The 20,734-nt window shown below is 47.6% G+C and overlaps 1 protein-coding gene across 1 annotated transcript; it reads left to right on the top strand.

The window, feature by feature from the left end:
- Positions 1-1,096: 1,096 nt before the first annotated feature.
- Positions 1,097-19,859, top strand: TM6SF2 (transmembrane 6 superfamily member 2). Its single transcript, XM_088672918.1, has 10 exons — positions 1,097-1,363; positions 8,818-8,903; positions 9,439-9,536; positions 10,377-10,480; positions 10,827-10,909; positions 12,231-12,358; positions 13,875-13,976; positions 16,190-16,282; positions 17,444-17,563; positions 18,736-19,859. The coding sequence occupies exons 1-10, from the start codon at positions 1,275-1,277 to the stop codon at positions 18,934-18,936; spliced, it is 1,104 nt and encodes a 367-aa protein (XP_088529044.1). The 5' UTR covers positions 1,097-1,274; the 3' UTR covers positions 18,937-19,859.
- Positions 19,860-20,734: the final 875 nt, after the last annotated feature.

Raw genomic sequence — 20,734 nt, 5'->3', positions numbered from 1 at the left:
AGAATATTCTTCACAACTGAGCGGGCAGTGGGGTCAGGGAAGACAGCCTACAACTACAACGCTGTTCACTGCTGCTGTTCAGGATGCACACAAAAAGCCTTTTGGTTCCTGAAATTCATTCCCTATTGTGCAGATAAAATCTAACAGAATTCTACAGGGTGGGGTATTTGTGCATGAAAACAGTCCAGGTTCAATGATCCCCCAGATGGTGGAGGTGTCAGGTGTCATCCTGGCACCCAAGCATCTTCACCTGGTTGCAAGTGGTCGCAAGTCCAGTGCAAAATGCGCCTGTTGCTGGACTAGATGATCCTTGGGGGTCCCTTCCAACTCTACGATTCTAGACTCTCCCCAGCAACTGGTATGCAGTGGTATATTGCTTCCAACCCAGGAGGTGGAAGATGGCCGTCGTGGCTAGTAGGCCATCGACTCCTTTTCCTCCAGGAACTTTCCCAGTCCTAGAACCACAGAATCGCAGAACTGGAATGGACCCTGAGGATCATCTACTCCAACCCACTTCAGTGTAGGAATCTCAGTATATATGAGAGAAGGCCATGCTTAAAAACCTCCAAGGAAGGGAAGCCTACCACCTCTCGAGAGACACCGTTCGAACAGCTCTTCCTGGCAAAAAGTTTTTCCTGGTGTTCAGCAGGGATCTTTCTAGTCACTTGAAGCCATTCATTTTGGTGTCTGTTGGTGACTCCTGCAGCAGGGAGATCCGCAGGTGAGCTTTCTCTTGTTCTGCCCCGACTCTCCCAACATTCAGCTTTGTGGGATGGCCGCCCAGAGGGGGCGGGGGAGATTTGTTCTCCGTCCGCTTTCTCCAGGCCACGCGCAACATTACAAGCTTTGATAATGCAGCCTCTTCCAAAGTACAACATCTGTGCGTGCTTTGCCACGTGGGGCTCCCAGCGACCAGCTTGCCCAATGGTCAGGGCTGGTGATAATAGGAGCCCCAAAAAAGGACATGTGGACAGGACCACCTTAGGAGAGGCAAATGTTTTAAAAAAGCTGTGTCGCCCTTTTAAAAGGTGGGTCCCTGGGTCTTGTGCAAGGCAGTCTCTCCTTTGACCTTTGGACTGCCAAATATTTCCCTTTTGCCTATGGGGTGGGCAGTGTGGGAAAGCGGCTGGCCAGGCGTCGCCGGAGCTGCGAGAGGAACGCCTGTGTGTCAAGCTGGCCGGCCGGCCGCTTAACCCTCCAACTTGCTTCCCAGTGCGTTACCACGACCTTGCACTCCCAGTTGGCTGAGCCGCGTGGCCTTTTTTTTTCTCACCATGAAACCGCATCCACTCTTTTTGACCGTCTCCTTGTTCCTCTTCGCCTTCCCCTTCTACATGATGAACGGCCTGGCCGTCCTGGACAAGTGAGTATCATGTGAAGGTGTCGTCAGGTGCCGGGGGGGGGGAAGGATAATAATAACCCTGACCATCGCTCAATCTCCTGTTGTCTCCGGTTATCACCATCTGACCCAGGCCCCCTTGGGAGCAGCCGAGGCAATCATGAAGGTAAAACATACATTCTGGGTCCTTCCAACATCCCCTCCAACATTTCTCCAATGAAAATGGGGACATCCTATTCCATACCCTGCAACATTTCTCTGATGACAATAGAGGCGTCCCCTCCAATCTTTCTCTGGTCATAGAATCATAGAGTTGGAAGAGACCACAAGGGCCATTCAGTCCAACCCCCTGCCAAGCAGGAAACGCCATCAAAGCATTCTTGACATATGGCTGTCAAGCCTCTGCTTAAAGACCTCCAAAGAAGGAGACTCCACCACACTCCTTGGCAGCAGTTCTTACTGTCAGGAAGTTCTTCCTAATGTTTAGGTGGAATCTTCTTTCTTGTAGTTTGAATCCATTGCTCCGTGTCCGCTTCTCTGGAGCAGCAGAAAACAATCTTTCACCCTCCTTAGTTGGTCTTTAAGGTGCTACTGAAGGAATATTTTTTTATTTTACTTCGATCCAGACCAACACGGCTACCTACCTGTAACCTCCTCTATATGACATCCTTTTATATACGGTATTTGAACATGGCTATCATATCACCCCTTAACCTTCTCTTCTCCAGGCTAAACATACCCATCTCCCTAAGTTCAGGGCATGCTTGATGAAAATGGGGGTGTCAACTTCTTCTTTTTTTAATAAATAATTTTTATTCAATTTTTCCAATTAACAACAAAACAATAATTTTTTATACCATTCATCTTAAATTCCCCCATCTCTCCTGGGGTGTCAACTTATTGGTAATTTCCCTAATTGGAGCATGGCCATTCAAAGGTCTTCATCTGCTGATTTTATTTCTTTATTGCTTTAAGAAATGAATTCTTAGTTGCGTATTAAGGCCAAGGAGGTGGTTTGGGGGTTTTGCAGGCCGATCTTGCAACTTGTTAAGAAGGCCATTTTAGTGCTATTTTGGTGCATTGTTTTACTGGACTGTCTACACCGTCATTTTGCTTCATTAGTTGTTAAGGGCCCAAGAAAAGCCTCCTGGATGAGACCAATGACCCATCTAGTCCAGCTTCCTATTCCCACAGTGGTCAGCCAGATGCCACAGTGGGATACCTGAGTGGGCAGAGCCAGAATTTATGTTGTGGGGTGGGCAGGGCCCCCACCTGTCCTCTTCTGTCCGGCTCCGTCTAGCAGATTCGGAATGAAATGTTTCAGCAACAGCTGTTCCAAATTACTTTCTTTTGACCCCCAAGTGCTCAGAAAAATCCATCAAAAATCCATCTTCATTCATTTGAAAACAAGGAAGCCAAATAAAGAATTAACATCAGGGTGTACCTTTCATGCAAAATTTTGCAAAATTACAAAGAACACGCCTTTTTTCATTTGTTTTAAAAACAAGTTTTCTTGGATTTGCTGAAAACCTATTCAGCACTTCCTTCTCAAATTCCTCCTGTTCCCCAATGCAGTTTTTCTAGTAAGCACAGCCCAGGGAGACACTCTCTTGCCATTGTCAACCTTAGCCAGGTCTTTGCTCTCCTCAAGGTACAGAATGATGGCTGCATGGCACATGCCTGGCTGAGCAAGAAAGATTCTGTAGTATCCTAAATTCTGATGTTCTCCAGAGAATAGCTTGCACATTGCAATGAAGGATGACATGATATGCTGCTCTCCTGTCCTGCAGCAACTGAAATCCAGAATCAAAGCTGCCTCTGACTGTGGAGGGCACAGCATAGCTAATGTGGGGCAGCTTCTCCTCCTCCATGGATTTGTTTACACCTGTGGCAGGGAGTTCCACAGTTTAGCCATGGGACGCTTCTTCAATATTGCCATCTGGAGGGATGGGCATGCTCTATAGGGCAACAACCTCCCCTATTAATGCAGAGCAATTCCTGCAGCACGGGGGGGGGGGGTTGGGGGTCCGCTTCAACTCAACAATCCTATGATTCTCCCTGAGGATTGACAAACGTAAGAGTTGGGGGCGCAGATCTCCAGCATTTTCAGGTGTTGCTGGAAGTGTCCCCAGTCTGAAATCCCAGACCCTCCAAGTGTCCCTATTTTCCAGGGACGATCCCAGATTTACAGAAGCTGTCCCGGTTTCTGATTTGATCCTGGAATGTCCCGCTTTTCCTTAGGACGTCCCTATTTTCATCAGAGAAGTGTTGGAGGGTCTGGAGTTATGCAACCCCCAAGCCAAGGAGATAAGTAACTGTACAACCTTTAGAAGGCAACTGAAGGCAGCCCTGGATAGAGAAGATTTTTGATGTTTAAGGTTTTAATATTTATTGGAAGCTGGCCGGGAATGGCTGGGGCAACCCGGTCAGATGAGTGGGGTGTCATATATATATATATATATATATATATATATATATATATATGTATAATGCAACCATTACCATTCAAAACACAAATGACATCAATACTCCCCCGCCCCCCAAACCCCCACAGCAACGCATGGCCGGGTCAGCTAGTAAATAATAAAATTATTGCTGTTATTAGTAGGACATCTGTATTTTCATTGGACAAATGTTGGAGGGTATGTAATCCTGGAGTAGCTGTTACAGGTCAAAGCAGGCAATGCACATTCCAGAAATGTGTGGGTGGGGAAGAGGCATTTAAGGAAGAAGTGGTTGCAGCATCTGCCTTGCACAAAGAAAATCCCAGGTTCAGTCCAGTCCAGCTTCAGGTTCAGTCCAGTCCAGCTTCAGGTGGGGCTGGAAAAGACTCCTTGCTTGGAACCCTGGAGAGCTTCTGCCAGTCAGTGCAAACACTTACTGAGATAGATGAACTGAACAGGAACAAACAAGTACATGTGAAAAGGATCTAGGAGTCTTGGTAGACCACAGACTTGACATGAGTCAACAGTGTGATGCAGCAGCTAAAAAAGCCAATGCAATTCTGGGCTGCATCAATAGGAGTATAGCATCTAGATCAAGGGAAGTAATAGTACCACTGTACTGTATTCTGCTCTGGTCAGACCTCACCTGGAGTACTGTGTCCAGTTCTGGGCACCACAGTTCAAGAAGGATACTGGCAAGCTGGAATGTGTCCAGAGGAGGGCAACCAAAATGGTCAAAGGCCTGGAAACAATGCCTTATGAGGAACGGCTTAGGGAGCTGGGTATGATTAGCCTGGAGAAGAGAAGGTTAAGGGGTGATATGATAGCCATGTTCAAATATATGAAAGGATGTCATATAGAGGAGGGAGAAAGGTTGTTTTCTGCTGCTCCAGAGAAGCGGACACGGAGCAATGGATTCAAACTTCAAGAAAGAAGATTCCACCTAAACATTAGGAAGAACTTCCTGACAGTAAGAGCTGTTCGGCAGTGGAATTTGCTACCAAGGAGTGTGGTGGAGTCTCCTTCTTTGGAGGTCTTTAAGCAGAGGCTTGACAGCCTTCTGTCAAGAATGCTTTGATGGTGTTTCCTGCTTGGCAGGGGGTTGGACTGGATGGCCCTTGTGGTCTCTTCCAACTCTACGATTCTATGATTCTATGAGTCAGTCTTTAAGGAGGGTTTGAAAGTGTTTGTAGGCGATATTTTTAAAAAACCATTATAAATATGCTAAAATGCTAACAGGTTTGGAGTAAGGACAGCAGTAATCGAGATCCTGTGAAAGAAATTGGAGGAAAGAAGGCATGGTATAATTACAATAATTTAATTTTTAATTTTAATGTATTTAGTCTTGTTATTGAATTGTATTTTAACTACCGGTAGTTGTTTTATATTTGGTGTTAGCCACTCTGAGCCCGGCCTTGGCTGGGGAGGGTGGGGTATAAATAAAAATTTATTATTATTATTTAATATGCAGCAGTAACAGAGAAATCGAGGAAACCATGGGTGTGTGTGTGTGTGTGTGTGTGAGTGAGGGAAGTTGATTTTTGGGAACTCAATTTTAAAAAAAAACTGTCAAACTGCTGCAGATAACACATTTCCAGATAACAGATAACACATTTCCAGATAACACATGAGTGTATCTGAAGAAGTGTGCATGCACACGAAAGCTCATACCAAAATATAAACTTAGTTGGTCTTTAAGGTGCTACTGAAGGAATTTTTTTATTTTGCTTCGACTCAGACCAACACGGCTACCTACCTGTAACATTTCCTGCAGTTTTCCCTACTATTTTAGTAAGCGTCGGGGTTGGGTCCATTCGCAACCTGCCCCTCCTGCTTGGCCTGATCTGGCAGCTGTGTCCTAAAGACTCTGCTGGCTGTCGCCTGATGCACTCTGGACAGGCGGCCGAACTTTGATCTTTCCCCTGCGCTATCTGGGAAACAGAGACCTGCTATCTGGCACAGCAGCCTGGTGAATCATAGCTACACTTACCCTTGAGCAGGGATGGGCAGGTCGGCGACATGTAAGCAGCCTTCCTATTAGCCTATTATTAGCCACATCAGCTAATACAGGCACGTCAAACAGGTAGATCGTGATCTACCGGTAGATCACTGGACGTCTGTGGAAGATCACTGGCTCCCCCAAAGAAGCTCAACAACTTTGGCTCCCCTAAAAAAAAGCTGAATTTTTTGCCCTGCACCCCCGAAAGCAGGGCTTTCCTTCTCCCTAAAAAAGCTCAACAACAACTTTGACCTGAATGCCTAACAAACGGGGCTTTCCTCCTCCCCAAAAAAGCTCAACAACTTTGACCTGAACCCCAAAAAAGGGGGTAGATCACTGCCAGTTTTTAACTCTGTAAGTAGATCACAGTTTCTTGGGAGTTGGCCACCCCTGAGCTAATAAATAGCTTACAAGGTGGTTGCTTTCAAATGACTAAATTGAAACCCACAAGTTCAGGTGCAGTCTATCTTTAAATATCATATATATATATATATATATATATATATATATATATATATATATATATTCAAGTAGTATAAGTAATGGTAAAGGTGAAGGACCCCTGGACAGTTAAGTCCAGTCAAATATGATTATGGGGTTGCAGCACTCATCTCGCTTCAGGCCAAGGGAGCCAGTGTTTGTCCACAGACAGCTTTCCGGTCACGTGGCCAGCAGGACTAAATCGCTTCTGGCGCACCGTGACAAGTGCCAGAGTGCACGAAAATGCCATTTAACTTCCCACCGCAGCAGTACCTATTTATCTACTTGCACTGGTGTGCTTTCGAACTGCTAGGTTGGCAGGAACTGGGGCAGAACAAGGGGAGCTCGCCTCGCCGCAGGGATTCAAACCCCCGACCTTCCGATTCGCAAGCCCAAGAGTCTCAGTGCTTTTAGACCACAGCACCACCCGCATCCTATAAGTAATAGAGGATTGGTCAGTCAATAGAGCATGAGACATTTAATCTCAGAGTTGTGGGTTAGAGCACCACGTATTCCCGAGTTGCAGGGGGTTGGACTAGATGACCCTCGGGATCCTTTCCAACTCTGCAGTTCTGCGATTCTATATACCACTCCATCACACACAAACAGAGAAATTGCATTTATATCCCACCCTTCCCACCAAGGAGCCCAGGGTGGCATATATGTATTTCACAGGATCATATAACTGTAGAGTTTCCTAAGGAAAAGCGGGACATTCCGGGATCAAATCAGAAAGTGGGGTGGCTTCTGTAAATCCGGGACTGTCCTTGGAAAACAGGGGCACTTGCAAGGGTCTGAGCTTCCTGGGTTCCTTGTAAATCAGCCCTTTGTTCATGAGGACCAGAATCCCGCTCTCCTCTTCCAGGGAAGGGACCCTAATCCGAGCGTAGAGTTTTATCGCTTGTGCATCTGCTGAAATAGCTCCTTTTAAAAAATCTGAACCGGGATAAAGCTACTTCCTCCGGGATCCACACTTGCCATGTCTCCTCCTCTGCCAGCTTCCACTGCAGACAGCAACTGATCTGGAAAGACCCCCTGTGCAGCTCTGCGGATGCTGAGTGGCACTTTTTCTAGAGCCATATATATATATATATATATATATATATATATATATATATATATATATATATATATATATATATATATATATAGCTGCAAGGAGGTTTCTGAGTTTGGTCTGGATCTGCATTGCAGCTGTGTGGCTGCTTCTGAGCTGCCCCCCCCCTCACACACAGAGAGAAAACCACCTTTTAATTGGCAGCTCAGGGGCTCGTCCCTACTCCTTCCCACCTGACAACTGCAGGTGCTAGAGCTGCAGGTTTGCAGAGGAAAAGGGTTTTTTGTGTGACCTGAATGTCAATACGGGTTTTGGACCAGCGTTGCAGCAGATCTCCAGCCTTGATCAGCACACAGAATTTCTGCCAGGAAGCCTGGAGAGCTATATGGCCCTTCCTCAAACCCAAAGTGAGGTTCTAGTCCTCAGGGTTTTGAATAAAGAGCCGAAATCATACCCTCTAACATTCCTGAGATGAAAAGGGGGGTGCTCACCCCCTCTCCCCTCCCCATGCAACTGACCCTCCTTGCCCTGCCAGGTTTTGTTGTTCCCCACCCCACAGAGCATTCCCCACCAAAAGGAAGGTGAGGCCCAGCACCACAGCGCTAACAGGAAACAGAATACACGCCCTCCACCCTCCTGAGAAAACACCTTAATCCCAGTTTTGTTTTGTTTTGTTTTTCAGTAAATTGCCAAAAAGAAAAGCACAAACCAATGTATAAATTTTATAAAAGGGCAAGATTAGATGTGGGACTTACAAAGCATTTTCATGGCCTCCAACATTTCTCCGATGAAAATAGGGAAATTCTATATACTACTACTAGTTGTAGTAGTTTATTACCTTTAGAAGACATCTGAAGGCAGCCCCATTTAGGGAAGCTGTTTTAATCATAGCTGTCAACTTTCCCCCTTTTAAAAGGGAACTTCCCTTATTCCGAATAGGATTCCTCGTGAGAAAAGGGAAAAGTTGACAGCTATGGTTTTAATTTTTAATGTTTTATTTTGTTTTTATATATGTTGCAAGCCGCCCAGAGTGGGTGGAGCAATCCAGTCAGGTGGGTGAGGTATAAAAATTGTTGTTGTTGTAAAATAGGCCATCTCCATCCCTAGAAAAATGTTGGAGGGTATGCTGCCAATGTTTCCTAGCCAGGATGGCTGTGCTCTGCCTCCCCCCCCCCAGTTGTCAGCAGCAATGCTTCCGGATCCCAGTTGCTGGAAACCGCAGGAGGAGAGAGTGCTGCTCTTGTGTTCGAATCCTGCTTGCGGGTTTCCCATGGGCGTTTCTGGCTGGTTCTTGTGAGGCCAGGATGCTCGACAGGTGGGACCCCCTTGGCTTGATCCAGCAGGATGACTCTTACGTTAAAGCAGCAGGATGTCTGGGCATATCAAGAAATGGTTCAGCCACTCAAAACCAAACAAGTTGCTTCTTTTTCATTGTTTTTCACTTTGGAAGCATCCTTGTTTTCTCCTCCTCCTCCTCTCACATTCTCCCCGCTTGCAGTCCCTCAGCCATCGCAGTGACCGCCTTCGGGATCCTCTTATTCCTGGTTTACTTCGCAAGTTACTCTGAGGATGCCCTCTTCTATGGTAAGTCTCTCCTCTCTCTTTGGGCATGTTCATGCCTGACCCTTCCTCCTTTCCCTGCTTCTCTTTCTCTCTGTGTGTGTTTGTTGTATGTGTGTAAACCAGGGGTAGGCAACCTAAGGCCCGTGGGCCAGATGCGGCCCAATCGCCTTCTCAATCCGGCCCGCGGACGGTCTGGGAATCAGCGTGTTTTTACATGAGTAGAATGTGACCTTTTATTTAAAATGCATCTCTGGGTTATTTGTGGGGCCTGCCTGGTATTTTTACATGAGTAGAATGTGTGCTTTTATTTAAAATGCATCTCTGGGTTATTTGTGGGGAATAGGAATTTGTTCATTATTTTTTTCAAAATATAGTCCGGCCCACCACTTGGTCTGAGGGACAGTGGACCGGCCCACGGCTGAAAAAGGTTGCTGACCCCTGGTGTAAACAGTTGATCACCTGGTCACCTTTTCAAAAAAATTTTTACCATCCTTCATGAAACTTAAAAGTGCATCCAGTGGAAAACACAAATATTTATTTTCCCATATCCCTGCAGTGTTCGTGGTACTTTCCTTCCTGTCGGGAATCAGCGCCGTCATTGTTCTGGAAGAAGATGGCTACATAAGCAACTTCCTGGAAGTCTACATGAGACAGGCAAGTCCTCGCAGGCAGGAGTGCAACCGGGAGGGCATGGAGGGTGTGCAACCCATATCAGAAGCTTCAAACCTTTCTCTGAGCAGTGGGTGGTTTTATCACATAAAACCTTTCAGCCAGGCCCCCAGAGACACAAGACCTTTTTTGAGAAGAGGGTTCATCTGCACCTTTGTACATCTTGGGCATAGGTAAAAAGGTAAAGGGACCCCTGACCATTAGGTCCAGTCCACTCGCTCTATTGGCCGAGGAAGCTTCCAGGTCATGTGCCCAGCGTTCTCCAGACCCCAAGCCCCACAGCCATAGAGTTGCTGCTTCGGGAATGTGCCATGAGGCCATTTGGTCCACCCCTAACCCTTTAGCAATCCCTTAGCTCAGGGAGGACTCATATCTCAGGGACAGAGCACCTGTTTGCATGTAGAAGGTTGCAGGCATCTCCAGGTAGGGCAGGGAACTCCAGGGCGATAGTAAGATTCTAGTCCTCAGCGTTTTCAATAAAGGACCAATTCAAATAGGAAGCTGCTTCAAGTCAAGTCAGACCATTGATCCATCCAGCTCAGTGCTGTCTACAATGGCTTAGCAGCATCTCTTCAAGTTTTCAGTTGGAGATTTAGGTACCATTTCCTCAGCCACAGCTGGAAACGCTAGGAACTAATCTCTCTCTCTCTCTCTCTCTCTCTGTGTGTGTGTGTGGGTGTGGGTGTGGGTGATGCAAAAGCTGCTTTTTGGCCGCAGAGTCCCAACCTTTAATTTCTGGGGGGGCATGCAGATGTTGAAATGGATGGTTGAAGGACTGGATGGGTCTCCGGCTGTGACTGACGTCTTGGTTTCTCGTTCCTATAGGGTGAGCCATACCTAACCACAGCTCACGGTATGATGAACTGCTATTGGGCTGCCACCACCCACTTCGCCCTCCAGCTGGCGATGATTGCAGCCATCACTCAAAGGTGAGACGGGTCTGTTGTCATAGACTTGTAGAGCTGGAAGGAACCTCAAGGGTCATCTGTTTAAAAACCTCCAACAAAAGAGAGTCCAGCACTTCCGGAAGTCGTCCATTCTGCTGGGGATTTTGCAGAACCTTTGTAAAGGTGCCAGGCAGGAATCCAACTGGTAGAGCTTTGTGGACTCCCTGGTTTTTACAGGTCCTGGAGCTGTTTGGGGGCATAAAAACTCTCTGGGGCAGAGGGGGGAGAGGATTTTTCAGGCCTGGGGTGAGGAGTGGGGGAATAGACCCCAATTATACTTGGTGGGGCTGAGTAGGCAAGCTCTTCTGACTCTCTGTTTGCTCTCCAGGAAGAGTTACCGGAACCTTGGGTTCTACTGGGTCGGATCCCTCACGATGAACGTTGTCGTCTACCTGTTGGGGAATGTGGTTGGTGAGTTGCTCCCTAGCAAACGCTTGCCATAATCCTCCCTTTTGACCGAAAAATGGAAAGAGCAGGAGTTGGGTTCCCCTTATCTCAGCTTTGGCTGAGATTTCTGCACTGCAGGGGGTTGGACTAGATGGCCCTTGGGTCCCTTCCAACTATACCAGGGTTCAGCAACCTTTTTCAGCCGTGGGCCGGTCCACCCAGAGCATGTGGTGGGCCGGACTATATTTTGGGGGGAAATCTGAACAAATTCCTATGCCCCACAAATAACCCAGAGATACATTTTAAGTAAAAGGACACATTCTACTCATGTAAAAACATGCTGATCCCCAGACCATCCATCGGCCGGATTGAGAAGGTGATTAGGCCGCATCCGGCCCATGGGCCTGAGGTTGCCTACCCCTGAACTATATGATTCTATGCTTCTTATAACTAATGAGACAGACCGCTGGCCCATCTAGCAAAGTATTGCCAACATGGGCTGGCAGCAACAGCTCTCCAAGGCTCAAGAGAAGGAGTCTTTCCACAGCTCCGCCTGGAAAGGCCAGGGATGGGACCTGAGACCTGGGACCTGCTGCATTCCTGCATTGTGGGGGGTTGGACTAGATGACCCTGGGGTCCCTTCCAGCTCTGTGATTCTATGCATGCAGAGCAGGTGCTCTGATCATTGAGCTAAAGCCTGAGATTGAAGGTGTCCTAAGGCGGCCACCTCTCTCTCTCTCTCTCTTTTAAAGATACATGCATGTTCTTTTCTTAATAATAAGTTATTTACAAAATGATCAAGAAGGCAGTTTCTGCAGAGGGGAGTGAGGGGCAGATGGGGCTCGTCCACCTGGGAAGGGAGCCAGTTTAGAAGAAGGAAAACTTCTGCTGCCTTGCGGGTCATCTTCGGGAGAAGAGAGAGGAGACTAAGGAGTGAAGCCTACAAAAATCCCTAAGGCGGTTGGATGGTGCCTTGTACGCCTGTTTCTGGCAACTCCTGCAGCCAAGCTGGTGCCAAACCAAACGTCTTGCTCTACTTTCCTTTGGACCAAGAGGGGGGGGTGTCTTGTCATCTGGGCAGCCCAGGACCCCCAGACACACTGCCCAGGCTTGTGCCCCGGGGAGGTCACTTTGGTGCTGCTAGCACAGCAAACTCATCCATTCCCTCCGCCCCAGCCAAGGGCTGCAGAGGTTTGGAGTCCCGCAATCGCTGGGGGGGGGGGGCAGGTGATTCTACCACCCGTGTCCTAATAAAGTCCCCCGGGAGAGCTGGGGCTGACTGGTGTCCCCAAGATTTAACTCAACAACTCGTGGGTGGACTGAGACCCAATCCTTGCTTTCCCAGGGAAATACGGTTCTGAGATCCGTCCGGACTTCTTCCTCCTCAACATCCCTTTGCTCCTCACCCTCATCTGGGTTGCCTCCAGGATCTTTGCCCAGCCCAAGACGTTGCCCCTCGAGACGGCCGATAAGGTAACGGAAGAAAGCGCCTTCGAAGCCGAAGCATCTTGACTCTTGACAGCTGGAAAAAAAACCCTACCCCCACCCCAGGAAGGCCCCAGAGGCACCAACGTTCTCTTCCCTCCAACATTTAGTAGGAGGTAGACTGCCCTTTTGAGTGGAGGTTCTACTTAGCTGGCCTGAACCACTGTCAGAAGTGCCTCCTTGGATCAGAGCAAAGGTCTGCCCGGTCCAGAATCTTGTTCCCAATGGGGGATTAACCTCCCTAGTGGTTCCTCTCTACCCACTGACTCTCTCTCTCCTTTTTTTAAATCACACATCAGGAGATTTAAGTACCACTGTCAGCCAGGATAGCTCAGTTAGTTAGAACCTGGGGTGCTGGTAACACCAAGGTTGCAGGTTCGATCCCCGCAAAGGACAGCTGCATATTCCTGCATTGCAGCCAGTTGGGCTAGGTGATCCTCAGGGGTCCCTTCCAACTCTATGATTTTATGGTGGTCCAAGCAATCTACGATAAGAACAAAACAATAATGTTATTGGGACACACACACCCCAGCAAAAAACAACAATGGAAAGTGTTTGAAAATAAGAATAACTAAAGCCAACTATCAGTTTAAAAGCAGGGGGGAAACATGTTGAGACATCTGGATAGGCTTGCCTAAATGAAAAACAGGGAAAAAAGCTTTAAGCAGGAGCCAGGAGTTCCAAAGTTCGGTGCTGTCACACCCAAATGATCGTCGTCACCCTGTGACGGTGGCGGTTCTACAGATTGAAGCGGCTGAAGGAGCCTGTATGACATGAGGTGATGTCATAGGGGACCTCATTTTCCATCAGCAAAATAACCACTTTCCGCAAATGGGTAAGGGTTTTTATTTGCTCATTTGAACTTGTCAGCCAATGAAGATCTCTGAGCACAGAAGTGACACGCAGTTGGCGTCTCACTCCTGTCAGCAACCATGATGCAGCATTCTGCACCAGCTGTGGGCTCCAGCTCAAGCGCTAGGAAATAATAATAATAATAATAATAATAATAATAATAATAATAATAATAATAATAAATTTATTATTCTCCACCCGTCTGGGGTTTCCCCAGCCACTCTGGGTGGTTTCCAGCACATTTAAAAACATAATAAGACGTCAAACATAAAGAAACTTCCTGAAATAGAAAAGCCCTATATGTGGGGTGAGATAGACAGCAAATGTCTGCAAAAGATACACTCTGTTACTACGGTGAATGGGTGCCCCATAGGGTTATCTAAGGGCCTATAAGAAACTGCCTTGGTGGCTCAGACTGCCCAGCGCAGTGCCCTGTTTCCAACAGAGGACAGCAAAATCCCCAGAGCCGCTCAGACCTCCAGGCCTGAGTTTCAGAACACTCCTGGTTTATAAGCTCATGCCACACATATCAAATGCACCATCAACTCAAGATCCACAGGGAGGTTGGACTAGATGGCCCCTGGGGTCCCTTCCAGCTCTACAGTTCTATGATTCTGTCAGCTTACTTTCCTTTTTTCTCCTTTGGGAAAAGGTTTTGGAAGAGCAGCACAAAAGCCTCTTGCAGCGCCCGCTGGACTTGGTCCTTGTGGGCTTCCTCCTTTTCGACATCAGCTTCACTCTGTTCCGGGGACTGGTGAGCATATGGTTATCTTCCAGAGGCAGCATTGCTCAGTGGTTAGAGTATCTGCTTTGCAGGCGGAATGTCCCAGTTTGGTCCCCAGCGGCATCTCCAGGTAGGGGGTGGGGGTGGAGGGTGCAATTCCCTGCCTGAAAACCTGGAGACCCGCTGCCAAGTCAGTGAGACAGATGCCCATACAGAATTCATGAGGACTAGAACCATCATTTTTTTTAAAAAAAACAACCCCATTTATTTCATTAAATTTCCAGAAATTTCACCTGTGCTTTCCAATACATAATAGATTCTTCTTTTGTTTGGTCAACTTCCCCTCCCATTTTCCAGGGTGTTTTTTATTTCTCCCTCTTGCTGCACCCTGTCTCCTCTCCCTTTCGTTATGACAATAATTCAATCACCTCTCATTCGTTCTGTTACTCATAGTTCAAATCCTGCTCACGAATCCATCATACGATCATATTTCTTTAAATAGTCCAAAAAAGGCTTCCATTCTTCCATTAAGCAATTATCGTTTGCTTTATGGAAGCAATGGATTCAATGGATTCAAACTTCAAGAAAGAAGATTCCACCTAAACATTAGGAAGAACTTCCTGACATTAAGAGCTGTTCGGCAGTGGAATTTGCTACCAAGGAGTGTGGTGGAGTCTCCTTCTTTGGAGGTCTTTAAGCAGAGGCTTGACAGCCATATGTCAAGAATGCTTTGATGGTGTTTCCTGCTTGGCAGGGGGTTGGACTGGATGGCCCTTGTCGTCTCTTCCAACTCTATGATTCTATGATCGTTAAGTTCTCTCCTTTTAGCTATTAGCTTTGCCGATTCAGCATAGTCCATCACTTCTCTAATCCATTCTTCTTTCCATTTTTATGCATAGAGAAAATTTGCATTACGTACATAAACAGCGTAAACTTCTGTCCCTAGAAGAAGAGCTTGATTTTTGAAAATATACCATCACTTTAAACATCTTTTTTATCTCATCACATATCACTTCCCCCAATTCCCTTGCTTTATAAAACAAAACAAAGCCCAAATCATTATCAGTTCTGCTGTTTCATTATCGTGGCACAACTTTGGCAGGTTTGTGGGGTGGGTGGGCAACCCACCTGACAATTGCCCATCATTGTAGCCATAGGCTCGTGGGTCCGAGGCAGCTAGCCAGGAGTTAGGTGCTTGGGAGTCATAGCGCAAAGGGCTTTGTTGGCTGGCCGCTGGCTGAGTGAACAAGTTCCCCATGAGAAGCTCTCTCTACCTTCTGCACAGGAGCCAACTCCTGGGGCTGAGGGGACTTCGCCCCCCCCTGCAATAAAATATTTGAGGGAGCTGGTACCCTTCATAGTTAATGCACACTGCCGTTCAAATGGTGTCCATGCACCGCAGCGTGTGATCGATGATGTGGGGGTGCCCCCCCCAATATAAAGGGACCCCTGACCATTAGGTCCAGTCGTGACCGACTCTGGAGTTGCGGCGCTCATCTTGCGTTATTGGCCGAGGGAGCCAGCATACAGCTTCCAGGTCATGTGGCTAGCATGACAAAGCCGCTTCTGGCGAACTAGAGCAGCACACGGAAACGCCGTTTACCTTCCCGCTGTAAGGTAAAGGTAAAGGGCCCTCTGACCATCAGGTCCAGTCGTGTCCGACTCTGGGGTTGCGGTGCTCATCTCGCTCTATAGGCCGAGGGAGCCGGCGGTTGTCCGCAGACAGCTTCCAGGTCATGTGGCCAGCATGACAAAGCTGCTTCTGGCAAACCAGAGCAGTGCACGGAAACACTGTTTACCTTTCCGCCGGAGTGGTCCCTATTTATCTACTGCTAGGTTGGCAGGAGCTGGGACCGAGCAACGGGAGCTCACCCCGTTGCAGGGATTCAAACCGCCGACCTTCTGATCAGCAAGCCCTAGACTCTGTGGTTTAACCCACAGCGCCACCTGGGTCCCACACGGAAACGCCGTTTACCTTCCCGCTGTAGCGGTACCTATTTATCTACTTGCACTTTGACGTGCTTTTGAACTGCTAGGTTGGCAGGAGCTGGGACTGAGCAATGGGAGCTCACCCCGTCGCGGGGATTTGAACCGCTGACCTGATCGGCAAGCCCTAGGCTCTGTGGTTTAACCCACAGCACCACCCGCATCCCTTCCTCCTCCCATTAGCTGCTCCTAATTTCTCCTGGTAAAGCCCTGCCAAAATTTGCCCCCCATCCTCTTTGATCTGCTCTTGCCTCAAGGTCGTTCTGGACTGCAAGGCGGACGTCTGCTTTGACTACATCAACCAGCAGGAGCCGTACCTGCGCGACCCCGTGGCTTATCCCAAAATCCAGGTACGCAGAACCTCTTATTCTTCTGCGGGGGGGGGGGGGGGGAGGGAGCATCCGTACAGAGAGAAAGGTTTCCCTCCCTCTCTCGTAGCGCCAGAACTCACCGAAGCTCATACCCTCCAACATTTCTCCGGTGAAAATAGGGACGTCCCTAAGGAAAACCAGGACATTCTGGGATCAAATCAGAGACCAGGATGGCTTCTGTAAATCGGGGACTGTCCCTGCAAAATAGGGACACTGAGAGGGCCTGGAAGCTCAATGACGGACACTTCAGGACAGATGAAAGGAAGCCCTTCTTCGTGCAGCACATTGTTAACCTGAGGAACGCCCTCCCACAGGACTTTAAAAGAGGATTGGGCAGATTCATGAAAGTGGAGAGGGAATTACCGTGTTTCTCATATTATAAGACATGTCTTATATTTATTTTTTCCTCAAAAAAACACACTATGGCTTATTTTCAAGGGATGTCTTATTTTTTTCCTCCTCCTCCTGCCGCGGCCGGCATTGCTGCTGTGCCTATCACTATGTCTTATTTTCGGGGTATGGCTTATATTCCTTGAATGCTTAAAAATCCTGCTATGGCTTATTTTATGGGTATGTCTTAAAATATGAGAAACAGGGTATATATATATAATTCTTTTGGAGTTTAATTACTTTTGACTCTTTTACATGCTTTAAGCTTTCTGTATTTTATCTGTGGCTGTTTAAATTTGTGCAAGCCGTCCTGACTGCAGGAAAGGTGGGATAGGAATAAGTATAAATACAACAACAACAACAACAACAACAACAACAACAACAACAACAACAACAACAACAACAACAACGGATAGCTCAGTCAGTTGGAGCTTGGCGCTGATAATGCCAAGGTTGCAGCTTCGATCCCCGTCTGGGACAGCTGCATATTCCTGCATTGCAGGGGGTTGGACTAGATGATCCTCAGGATCCCTTCCAACTCTGATTCTATGATTCTATGATCAACAAGCCTTTGCAAGCACACTGTTTCTCTTTTTTTTTTTAAAAAAAAAAAGAACAACAACTTGGCCTGCTTTTTGTCCTTGTGTCTCAAAGGCAGTCAAGAGTTTCTGCGGTCGCCTTGAGAGTTGACTGAACTCTGACTGCCGCTCTGCTCTCCCTCCTAACTCTTCTGCCTGCCCTTGTTCCCAGATGCTCGTCTTCCTGTTTTATGGCCTGCCATATTTCTGCTTCTGCCTTTACGGATTGCTCACCCCGGGAAGCTCATGGATGCCCGATTGGGCCCTGATCTCTGCTGGCGCCATTGCGCAGGTAACGTGGACATTTATGGACTGCGGCAGGGGCTAAGGATCTTTATTCTGCTTTGTCACAGCACACCAGTTCCAATTTTTGGATTTCCACAGGGTATTCTAAGCTGAGGGAGGCGAGGGCCGCATTCCATTCTGGGCAGCTTTGTGGGGAGCCACATCCCAATGGTGGGAGGGGCCATGACCAAATGTGGACGGAGCAACACCTGCCAGGTTTCTCTGTGCAGAGCAGGCTGGTTTCCAGACCGCCTTGCACACAGCCCTCTCAGTTCTCCTTCCCGGCATGTTCAGAGTTCATGGACACCCCAGAGAAAATGTTCAAGGCGGGTGGGAAACAGGGCTGGTGGGGGCTGTGGCTTGAGAGAGTGGGTGTGGCTTGGGGAGAGGGGTGGCTTAATAGAGTGTGGTGGAATCTACACACATATAAAAAACGCTGTGAAAATGCTTTTTTAAAAAAAAAGTTTTGAGAAATATGCCGAATTTGCTATAGCTCACCATCACCATCTAGTGTGTCATTTGAATACTGCACTTTACAACACACTTAAAATGTTTTATTTGCAGCTGTATAGCTGAGTCCTGTGTGCAGTTTGTGGAGAGGGGTGTGGCTTAAGAGAGAGGGTGTGGCTTGGGGAGAGGGGTGTGGCCTGCCTTCAGATATCTTCTACAGCAGGGGTGGCCAAGTCCGAAGAGACTGTGATCTACTCACAGAGTTAAAAACTGGCAGTGATCTACCCCCTCTTGGGGGGTTCAGATCAAAGTTGTTGAGATTTTCTGAGGCGGGAGGAAAGCCCTGTTTTTTGGGGGTGTGTGTGTGAATGGCTAAAATGTTGAGCATTTTTTAGGGGAGCCAAAGTTGTTGAGCTTCTTTGGGGGGGAGCCAGTGATCTGCCAGTGATCTACCACAGACGTCCAGTGATCTACCGGTAGATCACGATCTATCTGTTGGATGTGCCTGTTCTAAAGGAAGGTTGCCAGATTTTTTTTTCAATGAATCTGGGGACACTTTTAAACTTCAGTGAATTTTGTAAATCCGGGGACTGTCCCCGGGAAACGGGGACGTCTGGTAACCTTGTTCTACAGAATGTCTAGTGACTTATCCCTACCCTCCAACATTTCTCTGATGAAGATAGGGACGTTTTAACAGCCCCCCCTCTCTCTGTCTGTTCCTCCTTCCAGGCTCAGTTCTCTCATATTGGCTCTTCGCTCCACCAAAACACCCCGTTTCCCTACCGCACCCCCGAAAGTGCCTGGTGGCTCGTCACCCTTTTCAACCTTGCCTACGCAGTGGGACCTCACCTTTTAGTGTACCGCTGCCTTCGCAATCCGGCCTTCTTCTCTCCGGTGGTCTCGCAAGATGGCATCAAGAAGAACCAATGAGGCAGAGGAGCAGGGGGTCGCCTCCATCCACTGTCCGGCCACAAACCAGATCGCATTGTGCAAAGCCAAAAAAACCCCACCCCTGCGCACCAGTTTGCCTGTGGGTTTTTGTTTTTTAATATCTCTGTGGGTCCATTCAGGGGTTCTCCCGAAGCTGCCTTGTCTTGTCTACTCAGTGTTAGCACACTTCACAGAATTGTCAAGATGGAAGGGACCCCTGAGGGCCATCTAGTCCAACCCCCTGCAATGCAGGAATCTCAGCTGAAGGATCCCAGGCAAACAGCCACCCAACCTCTGTTTGAAAACCTCCAAGGAAAGAGACGCCATCACCTCCCATTCCACTGTTGAACAGCTCTTGCCGTCAGAAAGTCCTTCCCGGATGTTCAATTGGGAGTCTCCTTTCTTATTGTTGAATCTGCTGGTTCGGATCCTGCCCAGACTAGCCAGCCAGGACACTACAGTCAGCAAAACATCGTCAGGTGACTGGACAGAAAGTAGATGAGCCACCCTCTCAAATTTCAGTTGTAGACTGCCTCTTTCTGTGACACTTGTGTGATGATTTGGCTAAGGGGTTGGGCAGTTTCTAAAATCTTTAAAAGCTCTTATGCACCCTTGTTCTGGGCCCTCACCTCCTTGCAAGGTGGGAGATGGGAAAAGTAAAGACCTTCCTTGCTTTCCAGTTCCCACCAGTTCCTGCCTCCACTCACTTTCCTCTGACCGATAACAGATTTAGGGGGACACCACTGGATCCCTTGATGGAGAGATGCACTGTAAAAACCAACCCTGATTTTTTCTAGAACAATGCTGACTTGTAAACGAAAGCTGTTGTTGCACAAGATAGAAGTGGAAACCTAGAATTGGAACGGACATGGGGACACTCATATATGTCGTTGTTTACACAATAAAAACATTTATAGATGGTTTTTGAACTGCTTGCTTCTTGTTCGGTATGTGTTTGTGTCTCCTCACGCCAACAAAAAAAAATACTTGAGGTTTCCAGTGTCCCCAAACCACCATGGCATTCTTTTAACTTGATGCCTTTGAAATCCAGTGTTATAACCAGTGCTTTTTTCTGGGGGGGGGGGGACGGACTTATCATGATATTTGTTTGTTTGTTTGTTTGTTTATCGCGGGCCCACTTGCAGTGCCGCTGTCACCCGAGCAGTGGCTAAATGTAACATGTGATTAATAAACTCAAGCAAACTAATGTGGATTAGAAATGACCACAACTTTATTGATTACAGATATAGGTGGGTTTTGGTCTCAGGCATTGGGTGTTCCGGCCCCCCAGACCAAAAAAAAATTACTTAATTTTTTAAAAAACTAAGGGAACTAACTCAGTTTCCTCGAGTTCCTACTCAAACACACACACACACACACGGTTATAACTGTTTCCTCTGTTTTACATGATAAAATAAAATTTAAAAAAATTACCCCCCAAAAAAGAGGAAGTGGAGGAAAAAGAACACACTGGGAAAATCCCCAAAATTGGCACTGGTGTGCTGTGGCGTCTCTAAGCTTGAGTACTTGGCTGGAGTCCTCCAGCTTTGAGGCTGCTTTGGGGAAAAGCACCCAATAGGTTTGCAGGTTCCCCTTTAAAACATTTCTCTCCCTCTCTCTCTCTCCGCTCCCCACCCCATTTTTATCCCAAACCCTCCTTTCTTCTGCCCTCATTGCAGGCTATCCCCTAATGCAGTTGTCCTTCTGCAAAACTTCTCTCTCTCTCTCTCTCCTCTCTCTCTCTCTCTCTCTCTCTCTCTCTCTCTCTCTCTCTCTCTCTCTCTCTCTCTCTCTCTCC

The sequence above is a fragment of the Zootoca vivipara genome, chromosome 6 (assembly GCF_965207765.1).
Source record: "Zootoca vivipara chromosome 6, rZooViv2.hap1.1, whole genome shotgun sequence".
Taxonomy (NCBI): Eukaryota; Metazoa; Chordata; class Lepidosauria; order Squamata; family Lacertidae; genus Zootoca; species Zootoca vivipara.
Note: the sequence above shows the minus strand (reverse complement) of the source record. Positions and strands in the feature narration are given on the sequence as shown.